At 35.2% G+C, this 15,363-nt stretch overlaps 1 protein-coding gene across 7 annotated transcripts in view; it reads right to left on the reverse strand.

Moving 5' to 3' along the window:
• LOC114648588 (nesprin-1-like) overlaps positions 1 to 15,363 on the reverse strand; it is a 360,492-nt gene that overhangs the window by 257,620 nt on the left and 87,509 nt on the right. For all 7 annotated transcript variants that reach the window (XM_051924543.1, XM_051924540.1, XM_051924539.1 and 4 more), the window contains 5 exons: positions 11,118 to 11,291; positions 10,689 to 10,847; positions 9,433 to 9,597; positions 4,416 to 4,550; positions 1,454 to 1,612 (listed from right to left, as the gene is read on the reverse strand). In XM_051924543.1, the coding sequence (XP_051780503.1) occupies positions 1,454 to 1,612; positions 4,416 to 4,550; positions 9,433 to 9,597; positions 10,689 to 10,847; positions 11,118 to 11,291 (792 nt within the window). The remainder of the gene's footprint in view (positions 1 to 1,453; positions 1,613 to 4,415; positions 4,551 to 9,432; positions 9,598 to 10,688; positions 10,848 to 11,117; positions 11,292 to 15,363) is intronic.

Consider the following 15,363-nt stretch of genomic DNA (forward strand, 5'->3'; position numbering starts at 1 on the left):
AGAGGTGAAAAAGAGAGTGCAGGCAAGGTGGAATGGGTGGAGAAGAGTGTCAGGAGTGATTTGTGACAGATGGATATCAGCAAGTTGGAAAGGGAAGGTCTACAGGATGGTAGTTAGACCAGCTATGTTATATGGGTTAGAGACGGTGGCACTGACCAGAAAGCAGGAGACAGAGCTGGAGGTAGTAGAGTTAAAGATGCTAAGATTTGCATTGGGTGTGGCAAGGATGGATAGGATTAGAAATGAGTACATTAGAGGGTCAGCTCAAGTTGGACGATTGGGAGACAAAGTCAGAGAGGCGAGATTGCATTGGTTTGGACATGTGCAGAGGAGAGATGCTGAGTATATTGGGAGAAGGATGGTAAGGATAGAGCTGCCAGGCAAGAGAAAAAGAGGAAGGCCTAAAAGAAGGTTTATGGATGTGGTGAGAGAGGACATGCAGGTGATATGAGTGTAACAGAACAAGATGCAGAGGACAGAAAGGTATGGAAGAAGATGATCCGCTGTGGTGACCCCTAACGGGAGCAGCCGAAAGAAGAAGAAGACTAAATGACCTTTCGTTAAATATGTCTTTTTATTTACAGTACATGGTATGACATTTTAAATTTTGACATATTGATACATTTAGTATTTATACAAAATGATTTTGATGTTTTTATGAGCTATTTAGATTAATGTGAGCATCAAGAATGACTGTCAAACATAATTTCTAATTGTATTTAAGTGTGTCAGGATATACTGGTGCATTTTGCACTCTTTGTTTTTTTTTAATTCATACAATTAAAAAATTAATGGGTCATCAGTGCTCCCTATGCCATAATACATGAACAGGGTTCAATGGTGAAATTTTAGGCAATGATAGGATAATGTGAGAGACAACGGATGGAAGAGTTTCATTTGGGAGACACATGCAATCAGACAAAACAGAGGAGCAGGACATTAAAGGTACAGGGCTAGTTAACCCGAAGAATTTGTCCAGGAGCACAGAACAACTAATGCTTTAAGAATGAGACCTTAAAACTGTCATGTATTCTGAAGGAGGAATGAGCAGCATCCACAGGCTTAACTCCTCTACTGACTTCTTGTGAGGGTCACACCACAATTGGGTCACTGCTGTGGGGTTTCATCATTTTTAACTTTTGTTTAAAAGGCGATATCTAGCAAGGCTTATATTGATAATTGTTAGAGGACTCAAAAGAATAATACAACTAGTTAGACTTAATGATCTTTCATTTGCTACATCAGTCAGTCAGTGAATTCTATAAAATATGTATTAAGTAAAGAAATGCAAAAAAAGGCATCAATCAAAGTATGTCTCACCCTAAAATGAAATAATGGAAATGCCATTACATTAAAATTAAACACTAATACTGCTACCAATTCATTATGCAACTCAAAAATCAGAAGAAGAGAACTGAGATCTTAGACAAGGGTCTAAGCAGTTATATTTCACCTTATGCTCCTTTATAAGCTGCTCACTCCCAACAGTAGGGAGTAACTTGTTTTCTCGAGACAACTCTAACTTGCAGTCCTCCAGACTAGTTTTAAGACGGTTGGCCTCCAGCTCAATCTTCAAATGCAGTAAATGATAAGGTGCTTCAGTTTGAAGATCCTGTTGTGTAACAGAGGTACAAACAATCAAAGAACAATCTGTTCACAACCAGCCGTATCTCATATTATGAACTTTGGAACCACTGTACATAATACATTTTATATAATGTTCTCATTAAATACATTTCTTAGAAAAAATCACATCAAACTATTAGTTTTAAGCAAACTTTAATAAAAAATCAGTAAGCAAAATTGAAACAATAATCATTAACATCAGGAAAACAGCATTAGGATCAATACTAAAAACACTCATTAAAATCTTAATAAATACTGTTGGAAGTGGATGATAAAAACTGCCAGATATAGTGTAAATGCATGAATCAAGAAAATAAAATAACTGCACCAATCCATCTGCCAGAAGATGACTTTGCAACACAGAAAAATCACAATGCATAAAAGCGATTATAAGAAGATTATGCCAGCAGGGCTAGAGGATTCCAAAACTTTAGGGATTACCATATTGATGCTCTATGCCTTCTTCAGCTGGTAAATTTGCAAATAATGGTGAGGAAAAATATTTATATAGAACAGGTATAGTGAGAATGGAGTAGCAAGAAGCTAACCACTTGAATAAAAAATGTATTAAAAAAAACTAGGGGGCTCTGCCCCCTGCTTGCTTCGCTCGCCAACCCCCAGGTATGGGTAACCAGATGTACAATTTAAAGAGATTGTTATTTTCATGGGAACTGTTACATATGCATTATAAAACTAACTATTTTACATTTCAGTGAGTAATTAACCATAGTTAAAAATAGTAAAACATAATAAATTGAAAGAAAATTATTTTTCATGTTGCGTTATAGGTATTCGTTGCATTATACATTTTCGTTCTGTTTGTCTTTGATATTCACACGCAAATACATTTTAAAATTTAACTTTTACTTTAAAACTTCAGTAAAAACAATATTTGGAATTAAATTTTCTTCAATATCGCATTGAATTTTGATTCTGTGGTTCGACTTACAACATTGAAAATGCAATGTATAAATGCCCGTGAATAAATAAATAAATAAATAAATAAACAAACTGACGTTTCTTTAAACACTTTTTTTTCTTTTGAGTCCCAAACATACTGAATCTTTTAAATTAGGTCCGTGAGAAATGTGTTTAATGACTTTGTACCATAATTCAGGATAGGTTTCTCTGTTTGAATTTCAGCACAGACAAACCGATCATCATCATCAGCAGTTAATAATTTATTTTGCAAAGTAACTAATAAATGCATGTGAGGCAAACCTCATTTTTGAAATTCGATTGTGTAAATGTATGCTCTGATTTGACAGAACTCCGTTTTGAGTACTTTCAATAAAACCAAGACTTTTTGATAAAACAATCTACTTACGAATATTACCATTGCATCATGATATAATTGTTGCAATGCTCTTTGACTACCTTGATATGATGATGGTAATATTACTGCTTTACCTACCTTGAATTTGTCAGAACTATTGTTATTTGAATTTTGAACATGATCAATGAGATCTTGCATATGTTCCATTCTAAGTTTTGCTTGATTCAATTTAATAAAGAAGAGACGATTAGCTTCGACTTTTAGATGCGTATTAATAATGTAATGTTGCAATAGACGTTGAGATGACAGAAGTGGGTTAAATACATTGGGACGTATCACTAATTTTGACCCGAAATATTGTGTTGGTGTTATTCGTTTATCCGCTTTTGTGTGTTTCATATTATACGACCATCTTGTTTCGCCATCAGGGAAAAGCAAAGGAAAGAGTAAAGGATCGGAATGAGGCGATTTATTAGACAGAAACAACGAATCGTGCTTTGCTTTTGGATAAACACGAATATCAACTCTGTCTTTGATATCTCCATCTTTCGAAACTATTATCACTGACAATTCATCACATGCTGATTTATTATAAATGCGACCGTGATCTTTCGGATTCATATAAAAATCCAAGAAAACTTCTTTGACTGTGTTCTGCAGATACACTTTGTATAAAGTGCGATACTTTTGGACGTATGGATTTGTATCCATTATTTGTTTCATAATTTCTAATACGTCTGATTGTTTAACTCTTTCGATTCTATGTTGCATTGCTTCTCCGTCATCATAAATATACACTTGACCGAATTGAGGTTTCTTTGAAATTGAACTTGTCGTAGCTTTAATTGTTCCAGGACCACAGAGTTGAGAGGACAAAAGTCTCAAGGCAAAAGTCTCGTCTCGTAGGACTTGAAAAAAATCTCTCTTCCAAAAAGTCTTGTTGTGTCAAAGGATTTTTTTAATATAATAGAGATATACTAATTTTTTTTGATCTTGAACAGTGTGCACATCTTAGCACATCCTGCACATCCAGGGAAAATACATAACTAGGGAGTGTATATAATAGGTGAACCTCAATGTTAGAAGAAGTCATGCAGAATTCACTTTATTAAATCAATAAAGTACGTCACTCCTATACACATGTAGTTTGTAGATCTGGAGAAGGTAATTGTCTGGGTACCCATAATACCTCACCGAAGTTGCTAAAAGTATATGGTGCTTCTAAACTGCTGGAGTGTGCTAATTTGCTCTTGTATTTGCAGAGTAAATGTGCATTCTAATGCCTGGGCTTAAGACAAGCTCTTTGAAGCTGAGCAAAAGATTCTCAAGCAAAGGATTTTGTGTTTTCTCCTGTTCAGGATATCAATGGTTAAGGACATCATGGTGCAGTTTGAAACTATTGTTTGAGTTCAGAGGCTGCCTGGTATCTATAGATAAATGCTGCTGCAACACCATGAGAAGGGAAAAGATATTACTTGGGCTTGGGTCTTACTAATGCAGTAAATGAACTAACCTTCCACTGCTTGTGCAGCTTTCTAACTGTTTCTTGCAGACTTTGTTGTTCATTTTCAGGAAGAATGTCGGTCATCTCATCACAAGCTTTAAGAAATGCATTCAGAACTCTCTGATCCAAGTGGCCAAAAAACTCCTGTAAGGTGAGAATCAAGTCAAATATCTATTATCTTTATCAATATATTAATGCTACATGCTAAACAACAATAAGCAAATAAATCCTTAAAAAGAGGTTCTGAAGTAAAAAAAAAAACACCTTCAGATTACACTCAGAATACTTCTGTCATAAAGTGTGGTGCTGAAATGTAAATCCAGGATTTTCTTAACATTTACGTAATTCTGCCAAATGTAACCTAACAACAAATGCCACCATATTGCTAGATTCGGTTAAGTGTGACAGGTATCCAAATAAATGGATTATTAAATGGGATTACAATTGATTTTGAAGTTTCCAGAAAGTCAAGAAAGATCAATCTGATAATTGCCACAGGTCATAGTATGGTTACCAATAACAGTTAAACTGCAAAATGTTGTTCACAGAGGAAAAGGTGAACATACTGCTTGTAACAAGTTATGCATTTTTATATTATATACAATAATAAAAAAGCACATATGTGCAAAAAGTATATATTGTTTTATCATTTTTTAATTAGGCTTCAATAATATACCAGCTAGATTTAATAACAAAAACATGCATATTAAATAATATTTTGATCAAGAAAATGGTCTGTCCTGCACATCTGCATGACTATTGCACCGAAACTAATGAAACTTCATTTTTAAATCAGCTTGCTGATTGTGAAAGTAACTTGTAGTTTTGATTAAATTTTAATAAAACCAGACTAGTACAAAAAAACTACTTGTAGCAGAAGAATTGATAATAGATTATCACTACAGTACAGCCCATAAGATTAGATTAGATTTGCATCCTTGTCATATTTTTGTAATATATTTTAGATGCATTAAATAATCCTTGAGTAATTATCAATTAGGCAGTCTGTCAAAATTTCTGCATTAAAATTGTACAGGAATGAAATTTAAAAATAACCTTAGATGTAGAAAATTAGCAATTGTTAACATAGCAACTAAGAAATACATATAGCACTTTTGGAATTATATTTTATATGAAATCAGCATGCCAGTTCCAAATAATTCCAAAGATGCTATAATACGTAGCACAGAACAAAATATAACCTGTGTAGATCACTATAACTGGGCCCTTTATGATGAATACATTATTAAGCAATTACAATAAGACCAATCCCATTTAACATTTTCTTTATAAATACACAAGAAACTCTTTGTGCTAACACTGCTAAAAATAGTTCAAATAAAGTGAAAAAGCAGTGGCAATATCAGTAATATATGGAATGTGGACATTTAGTTATTTTCACATTTTCAAAGTGTGCCGCACTAGGCTCTGCACCCACTAAAACATTTTTGAATTTATACAGTACTATGAATGTATATTAACATATTGATTGTCTAATGTAGCTTGTCATATTTATTTGCAAAGAGAACAGACTTTGTTTAATTTTAAAATTTAAAAACCATTTAACTTCAATCATATATAAAGCAATTTATGATTTAGAAAGTTAGTCAAAGGCAAAGGTGGTACTGTTTACTATACACATTCTAAAGCTTTCTAAAAGTTTCAAACACTATAAGATTTGTGGGTAATGCACTTTTAATCAGCAATGTGCATCTGCAAGGGTATAATAATCAAGAAATAGATACATTTTTACAGTTAGTAAATGTATATTTCCCAAAAACATTGTTCAATTTAGTGCAGGCACCAACAAATTATTGGTTGAACAAAACATTTTGGACAATATTCTGCCCAAGAGTGCACGGCAATGATGTACTGTATACCAGAAGAATGGAGATGATATGCTCAAAGTTGCCAATTACACTTTGGCTGGCTTAAAATGAAATAATGTTCTGAGACAATTCTATCCTTAAAAGCAATAAAGTAAAAACAAATTTGTCTCCAAACAAAATAGTAACCAAGGTAATGCAATAGCAAAGAAGAATATAATAAACATTTCAACAACAAATTAGCCTACAGCTTTCCATACTAAAGACCAACAGGAAGAGCTAGCAAATGGAACAGCTGATTAATTGAATTCTGCTACTTGCACTGCTACCATCATCTTCAATTACAGCCTAGATCTCAAACATGTGGAAGGAAAAATTCAAGTGGCTTCCTGTTCTTTGTTTATCTCACTTGCTCCAGCAACTGGAGACTCAGTCACCTGAGTGAAGTATGAGGTTAAGCCTTAGCCAATGAGCCTAGGTGTGACATTTTGCCTACTGCTTCACATGATTTCTTGTTTTCGTATCTCTGCAAAGTGTTTTCAAATTTTTACAGTGTTTGTTTTCATTTTTCAATATTTTAGCTTTAGTCAGTGATGTTATCACATTGCCATCTAGGGTATTTGTCTAAGGTAACTGTTTTGTATGTGCCACTATCTGCTTATGATTGTTGGGCATAATTTGCTGTTACTTCATGGTAAAGTGTATCCATGTACAAGTTTTGACTTGAAATAAGAAAGTTCAATAAAATTTTTGTTAGAGATAGTTAGGTCAAAGCTTTCCAAATCAGCGTAAAGACCTTTTGCTTGTTTATTTCAACCATGATTCCGGTTTGGTGTATTAGGCTTTGACATTTAAAGTCCTTGGTTTGACTTCCCCCTTCTTGATCTTCTATCACATTACTGTCTATTGTTTTTATTTTTTACCATCTTTTTCTGTGCCCCATCTGTATGTAATGCATAGCACTACCCTGCTCTGTTAAAAGAGTAGGTTCTAATTTAATGAAGTTCCTTTGTTTAGGATTTGTATTTATGGTACGGGTTGTATTTGATTATTGATTGTTCTCTGGTTTTGATTCTGGTTTCACTGCTGGGCTTAGAATTTTATACATTTGATTTTTCTAGACAATTTGGGTCAGTTGCCATGTACCTGAGATAGTACTGTACTAGCTACGGATCAAGAACTAGACTAAATAGTGTACTACTAAGAGAAGATAGTCATGATGCAGTGAACAACGGAACAAACTCAATACCAAGTTTAAATAACCTGCAACTAGTTTTGAGTTTCTATTTGGTTTGCTCAGCAAGTCATCTGATTGCTCATTAACAGTGGAATGTCAGCAATTAATGCCTCACCTTCACTCAATTAATGACATACATTCCTCTCTATTTAAAGGAGAAGAGCACAGGGAAAAAGGTCATCCTCATGTAAACTTATTAAACAAAAACTGCAATCATCAAGCTACATTGGGTCGAAAGTGTTGCTGTTGTTATTGTAAATGTTTTTCACTTCAAGCATCTAAAAAGACCCTGAAATCCCTTTATGGAAAGTAATGATGATAAAGGATAAACTTAATTAGAATCAAATCAGAAGTATAATTCTCTATTTGTAATTGATGTGAACCTGCAGCATTTTTCTGTTTTAGCAGTACCTTGTGCTATTCCATGCAGCACATGTACGTGGTTACTCGTACATTATATCCCAGCCCCTTAGTATATGAGTGACAGTGAGTTCAAATCGCCAAAACAGACCACAACATATTATTTTCATATGTAATGTTTATAGAGAGCAAAATTATGCATGTGACACCCAGGGGCCTGTGGGGGCCTTAATCTGGTCTTGCTATAACTCATTACCCCCATCACGTAGGTAACAGAGAAGAGTTGATATTTGTCATTCATTATGTGCCCAGCTATTCCTAATAACTGGATTACTCAAACAGTCACCAAACCATATAGAATACCTAGTCAGAGGCAGAACAATATTCATAAAGAATGTCTCATCTCAGTACAAATTTCAAGGTAAAGTACAAGCACTATAAAATACATATTGTGATAGATCTTGGGGAAACCCACAAAGACACCACCATGACACTCAGGAACACAGCATGGAAGAAAGTAGCAGCATTATTTCAAACTGGTACACACTTTTCAAACAAATGACTGAGCAATTTCTTAATCATGGACACTGACTCTGTGTCTTATTACTGAAGATTAGTGGTTCAATGCACGTTAACCTCTATTTTTTATTTCTTATATTATGTAATATAAATATTTTCATGTATCACTTGTCTTTTTCTGTAGCATTGAGATAAACATATTTAATTCAGCATCAAGCTATATATATTTCAGTCCAAATATAAATATAAAATATGGTTTCCATATTTTTTAAGGAAATATTTGTGCTTTTTCATGTCCATGACAGTGTGTCTAATGTGTGCAAAATTCACTTTGCAGCAGTGACTCACAACATAAACAAGGTCCTATTCTTTTTACTATGGGACAGTTTGTTGCCACAATGCAGGCTAGATTAAAACAATTTGCCTTTAGCCCAACCTTCTCAACCTTACTTTTAAAAGGGCCCTTCTGCACAGATTCTGTCATTTCATTCTCTTGGTCTTTCTCTCTGAGGAGGCTCAAGCATCTTACTACACAAGACTTTACAGTCTTTTTACATACGATTCTCAATGCCAGTGATCTTAATGAAGACATGGTAAGTCAAAAAATGAATTATACCAATAGCACTAAAGCTGCTACAAATTGCATTGTCTCTAATACCTGTAGGTGTATGCCATTACAGCACCTCAAAAAAATTTAATTCCATTAAAGTGCCTAGGTGTTCTGAAAATAATCTTTTGCTACAAGCCTACACTCTGGATAATATTTCTTTTCTGACAAAAAAAGAAGAGGGACTGAAGCTGCAAGTTCTCCAAACCACTTTATCACATCATTTCTCTTCATGACTCTGCTTCTAGCATCAATAATATTCATCATATGAATATCTTCTCCTAGTGCCTCTCTTTACTAAATAACAGGTTCAATAATTTTAATGTATGATATTAATGGGATTTCAAAAAAATTTTTTTTACTTGTTCTTAACACTCTAGTTGACCTAAAGGCCTTCTTCTTACTAGCCTTACTAGTTATTCTCATAGCATTATCAATGCATCACATTACATAATATACAGATTTTGCTTTGCTTACAGTATGTTTTTTGAGAAGCTCCTCAGGGTTTCCCTTTTCCTTTAAAGATGCTTGTGCAATGTTCAACACTTTTTCCAATTCTATTCTAGATTCTTCAAATCTTTTCATTAGACTGCTGTTAGCTTCAATAGTTTTTCTCCATTCTGTGGCTTCTACTGCCATAGTCTGTGGAAAAACAAAAATTCTTAGTATGCATATAAATTGAGTATTTGTATTTAATTAAAGCTGATTAGTTTACAATTTAAACATTTTTTAATTTTGCATTTGCAGTTGCATATAAAACAGACCCAAGACTTATAAGTCTTTAAAAATATCAAGATAGCTAGCAAATGTGTTGCAATAATTAGCACAAGCCTGAATGCTGATGATTTAACTGCAAAACGTTCTGATTTTATAGAGTGGTGATCACGCTTCCTGATTGTCAGATAACTGAGTGAAGTGGATTAGCAGAACCCAGCTCAAAATACCTTCTTAACTGACTTGAAAACAGTTAGAGGGTGCTTACTTTCCATACAACCCTTCTAAGTTAGCTTATTTTTGCTAAATAAATAAAATAAAATGTGTTACATGTTGCTTGCTTTACAAGCGATCTATCTATCTATCTATCTATCTATCTCTCTATCTATCTATCTATCTATCTATCTATCTATCTATCTATCTATCTATCTATCATAAAAGGGTAGTAGGGGTATATACATATATCAACATTATTCAGTTAAAATAATTTTGATGATGATATATCTGTTCAGTGGTCAAGACCTTTGAACATTACGTTGTCATAGCATACATTAGCAAAAGTAAAACCATCAAACATTATAGAAGGTCTATCAAATACAAAGTCAGCAATTTATAAAAATGCTGCACAAGCTGTATGTATATTCATCTTGTAGATCAGAACCCACATAAACAGATGTTCAGCTTTAAATATTACAGTACAGTCTGTACACGCAGTGTGATAACCCCTCATAACCACTTGCATATGCATCAAAATTATGGCTCTCAGTATGCAATTTAAAGCTTTAGTGTAGTCTATGAGGAGGTGAAACGTCTCTTGGATGACTTTTAACATTAGGAATTGTATTTTTATTATTTTTTCTGCCTTTCACATTAGATGATTTGTGAGAAGAATCGCCTTGTTTAATATCTTTATATACGTATTATTTCAGACTTTACAGATGCTATCATCCTATCTATGCAGGGTGATGAGAAATAAGGTTGGTCTCTGCTTGACAAACCGTCAAGAAAACCGTCCTGACCTTTAATGAACTCTGCAGATCGGCCATCCTTTTCTGCAGTAGGGAACGGTCAAAGTGTTGCAGTGTCTTACTGCTTGTAACAATGCGTTGCACAGTCTGGTTGCATCTGTCAATAACTGTCATACATTTTTTACAGTCCTCCTGACAATTAATCAAGTCCTGATGAGAGAAAAATTATATTATTACACAATGACATTTAGGAAATCATAAAAAAATGCATATTGAGTTCGCTGAGCATAGTTTTCCATACTAAAGAGTAATATTTGCCATTTTCAATATCTAATGAAATAATAATATTTAAGTCTTTTTCGATACAAAATAAGTAAATATAAGGACTTGTGAAACATGCTTATTTTTACAATTCTCAATGAGGATCCATGGTTTACATACAATAAAAATGTAAGCAACTGTTCTAGGACTCCTTCTTACCTGACATTTCTGTTTGAAGTCTCCAGGGGCCTGAATTTCACCATCTCTGCCTGCAGTGATGCAACTAGCCTTCTCTAGAGACTGGTAAAAAATTGTTATCTGCTTCTCCATTTCCTCCAGAGGAGAAAGAAGTGACTGAGATTCACGCAGCAATGGCAAGTATCTTTCCCTTAGCTGATAAAGAAAAGAACAGGCATTATCAGTTAATGGGTTGCCAAAACCTGCTGCCACAATCTGCTACATATACAAAAAAGATTTCTGTACATATGAAGCAACAAAATCAGAAAATGTATTTGTAACAAAATAGACATCTACAGATGCTGCTGCTTTAAGATAAGATAGCTGTTATGAAGGTCCTTGTCTGTTAAGCCTGGTGCCTATATGTTATAACTACTGATATTGGACCCTACACATCTCAGGAATTTACTTGGGTATGGATATTTACACATATGACAACAATACAAAGCTCCAGCTATAGTGTGTTGATCTCTAAAAGGTGAACAAAGGTGCCACATTTCCTTTTTTTGAAAAATCTAATAGGGCCTTAAGCAGGAATTGCCAAATGATACACTTGTAGTGTTTATTAAAGTATGTAGAGTATTCATTATTTTATGAATTTGGCTAGTCTTTAATTTTTCTCTGGTTTAGTTCCTTGTGTTTCCTGTTGTAATTTTGAGGCATAAGGAATTGATTATGTTATTTAATAGATCTAAAATTTATTTAGTGGTCTTGAAACATTTCCCATCTTGATGCACCCCAATTTTGTTGTCCAAAGTTATGATTCTCATCAAAAATATTTGTGGTGTTAGTCTGTGTTCTTGTTAGAACATCATGGCTTTTTTTGTGTGCTCCCTCGATTTATGTTTTGGTTAGCATATTGCACTTTGGTGATTATAGATAGCTGTTAGTACTTCCAGTATTCGTATTTCTGATTTCTATCTCACCCCTCTCTTCTGTTCCACCAAAAATATTCCTTCTCCCTGCCTCTTCTATTCCAGGCAGAGCACATTATTTTTTGTATGACACATTCAACATTCTCAAAACTACGTAATTCAAATCAGGGTAACAAAAATAAATTTGCTTTATTTTCAATATATTTTTATCTTTTGAAACATTATTAGTTTATCTCTAATTTTATTAACAACTTTACATGGCCATGGACCACTAAATGGCTTAGATCTGAAAGTGCTACATGGGGACTCCATCATTCCATACACTGCATGGTTTTACAGATAATTGAGATCTAGAGCCTGTGTCTGGTTTAAAGAACTCAAAATTACGGACTATTTCTAAACTATTATGTTCCTAAACATAAAAAAATAATTATATTTTGAATTTTGGGTAACCTGTATAATTCAATGTTTTTACCATTTTTTGTGTATCTTCTATTATGTTGACAGGCAACTTAAACATCTCCATCCATCTATTCATTTTCTGAATCCAGTTTTTCAGCACTAACTACAGGGTAAGTATTTACACTGGATGACACACTTAGAGTTAGCAGTTCTCTTAATATGCATTTTGGCAGAATATATATACAGTAATCCCTCCTCCATCGCAGGGGTTGCGTTCCAGAGCCACCCGCGAAATAAGAAAATCCGCGAAGTAGAAACCATATGTTTATATGGTTATTTTTATATTGTCATGCTTGGGTCACAGATTTGCGCAGAAACACAGGAGGTTGTAGAGAGACAGGAACGTTATTCAAACACTGCAAACAAACATTTGTCTCTTTTTCAAAAGTTTAAACTGTGCTCCATGACAAGACAGAGATGACAGTTCTGCCTCACAATTAAAAGAATGCAAACATATCTTCAACTTCAAAGGAGTGTATGCGAAGCACCGCGGCACAAAGCTGTTGAAGGCGGCAGCTCACACCCCCTCCGTCAGGAGCAGGGAGAGAGAGAGAGAGAGAGAGACAGAGTTTGTTTTTCAGTCAAAAATCAATACGTGCCCTTCGAGCTTTTAAGTATGCGAAGCACTGTGCAGCATGTCGTTTCAGGAAGCAGCTGCACAAAAGATAGCAACGTGAAGATAATCTTTCAGCATTTTTAGACGAGCGTCCGTATCGTCTAGGTGTGCGAACAGCCCCCCTGCTCAATCCCCATACGTCAGGATCACAGATAGTCAGCACAAGAGAGAGAGAAAAGTAAGCAATCTAGCTTCTCAGCCATCTGCCAATAGCATCCCTTGTATGAAATCAACTGGGCAAACCAACTGAGGAAGCAAGTACCAGAAATTAAAAGACCCATTGTCCGCAGAAATCCGCGAACCAGCAAAAAATCCGCGATATATATTTAAATATGCTTACATATAAAATCCGCGATGGAGTGAAGCCGCGAAAGGCGAAGCGCGATATAGCGAGGGATCACTGTATACTCTATGTTTGTGTGTGTGTATATATATATATACAGTATATATATATATATATATATATATATATTTACTGTATGTTACATAGTTTACTGTCAAATAATGCAAAGAGTACACAACACGTGTTTCGCCCTTATTTGGGCTTATCAGGCGTACACACTCCATTACACTCTTCGCGGAGATCGAACCTCAGAAGTCAGCGTCAGAGACAAAGTCCCTTTACACTGCGCCACAGCGTATGGATCGTTTATTTGACAGCCTGGAGATTGGAGTAATTACATTCATAGCATCCGTAGTCTGAGTCTCAATCTGATTGTATGGGTGGATCTGCTTCTCGCAACTGAGAGGGCCTGTAGCGGATATTTGTAGACTGCAGACCAACCACATGCATTACCTGGTAGGTAACCACCCATATAATCAGATCGAGACTCAGACTATGGATGCTATGAATATATATATATATACTGTATATATACATACACACACAGATATATACATATACACATATACAGTGGAACCTTGGTTCACGAACGTCTCGGTACACATACAAATCGGTTTACGACCAAAACGTTCGCCAAACTTTTGCCTCGATTCACAACCACACGCTCGGTATACGAACAAGCCAGTTTCCCTTTCGGTTTGTGCGCGCCGATGATTTCTGCACGTGTTGCATTGTTCTCGGTCAGACATGCATGCTTGCACGTGCGTGCATGATTTCGCTGTGAACTCTTTGTGCTCTGTTTCATTTCCCTTCCAGTTCGTATGCGCCAATTACTGTATTTAAGCACGTGTTCAGCCTCTCCCTGTTCATTGTTCTCAGTCAGACGTGCGTGCTTTACCTGTGAACTCTTTGTGCTCTACAGTATTTCATGTGCTTTTGCAGTTAACCATGGCTTCTAAGCAAGTGAAGAGTGGTGAGAAGAAAGTTTTGCAAAAAATTGAAATTGAAGTAAAGAAAGAAATTATTGAAAAGTATGAGCGTGGCGTTTGTGTTACTGATCTTGCCGCCGAGTACAAGAAGTCAAAATCTACGATTTCGACTATTCTAAAGCAGAAAGAATCTATTAAAGCAGCTGATGTTGCAAAAGGAGTTACAGCGTTAACCAGGCAGAGGCCTCAAGTGCTGGAAGAGGTGGAAAAACTGTTGCTAGTGTGGCTGAAGGAGAAGCAACTTGCAGGGGATAGCGTAAGCGAGACAATGTTATGCGAGAAAGCCAGGAAGATTCATGGCGATTTGCTGCAAAACTATCCTTCTACGAGTGGCAAAAGTGAGGAATTTAAAGCCAGTAGAGGATGGTTTGAAAAATTTCGCAAGAGAAGTGGCATTCATAGTGTGGTAAGGCATGGAGAGGCTGCTAGTTCCAACGCTGAAGCTGCGAAAGAATTCGTGAAAAATGTCACAAAATTAGTGGAGGACGAAGGCTACATCCCGCAACAAGTATTCAACTGCGTCGAGACCGGATTGTTCTCTACCCAGTTCCTCCTCCTCACTTCATGCCAGAACTTGACTCATGCAAGGTTAGTTTTCTTGGTGGTTTATGGTTAGTTTTTGTATTATGGATTTTTCAAATGTTCATTTTTCGGTTTGTAGCATGAATTGTTGCAATGTTACTTTTCTTGGTTGTTTATTAAATTTCAGATTTTTCAAATGTTCATTTTTTTCCCTGTGCTTAAAACTCATTAAAAAAAAGTTTACGCAGCGATCGGGTTGTAAGGCTATTAGCGTGAACTCCTGCAATGTTACTTTCTTGGTGGTTTATGGTTGGTTTTTAAATAAAGTTTGGATTTGTTCAAATGTTCCTTTTTTCCCCCCAGTGCTTAAAACTCATTAAAAAAAAGTTTACACAGTGATCGGGTTGTAAGGCTATTAGCG

Source organism: Erpetoichthys calabaricus, chromosome 3, assembly GCF_900747795.2.
Source record: "Erpetoichthys calabaricus chromosome 3, fErpCal1.3, whole genome shotgun sequence".
NCBI lineage: Eukaryota > Metazoa > Chordata > Cladistia > Polypteriformes > Polypteridae > Erpetoichthys > Erpetoichthys calabaricus.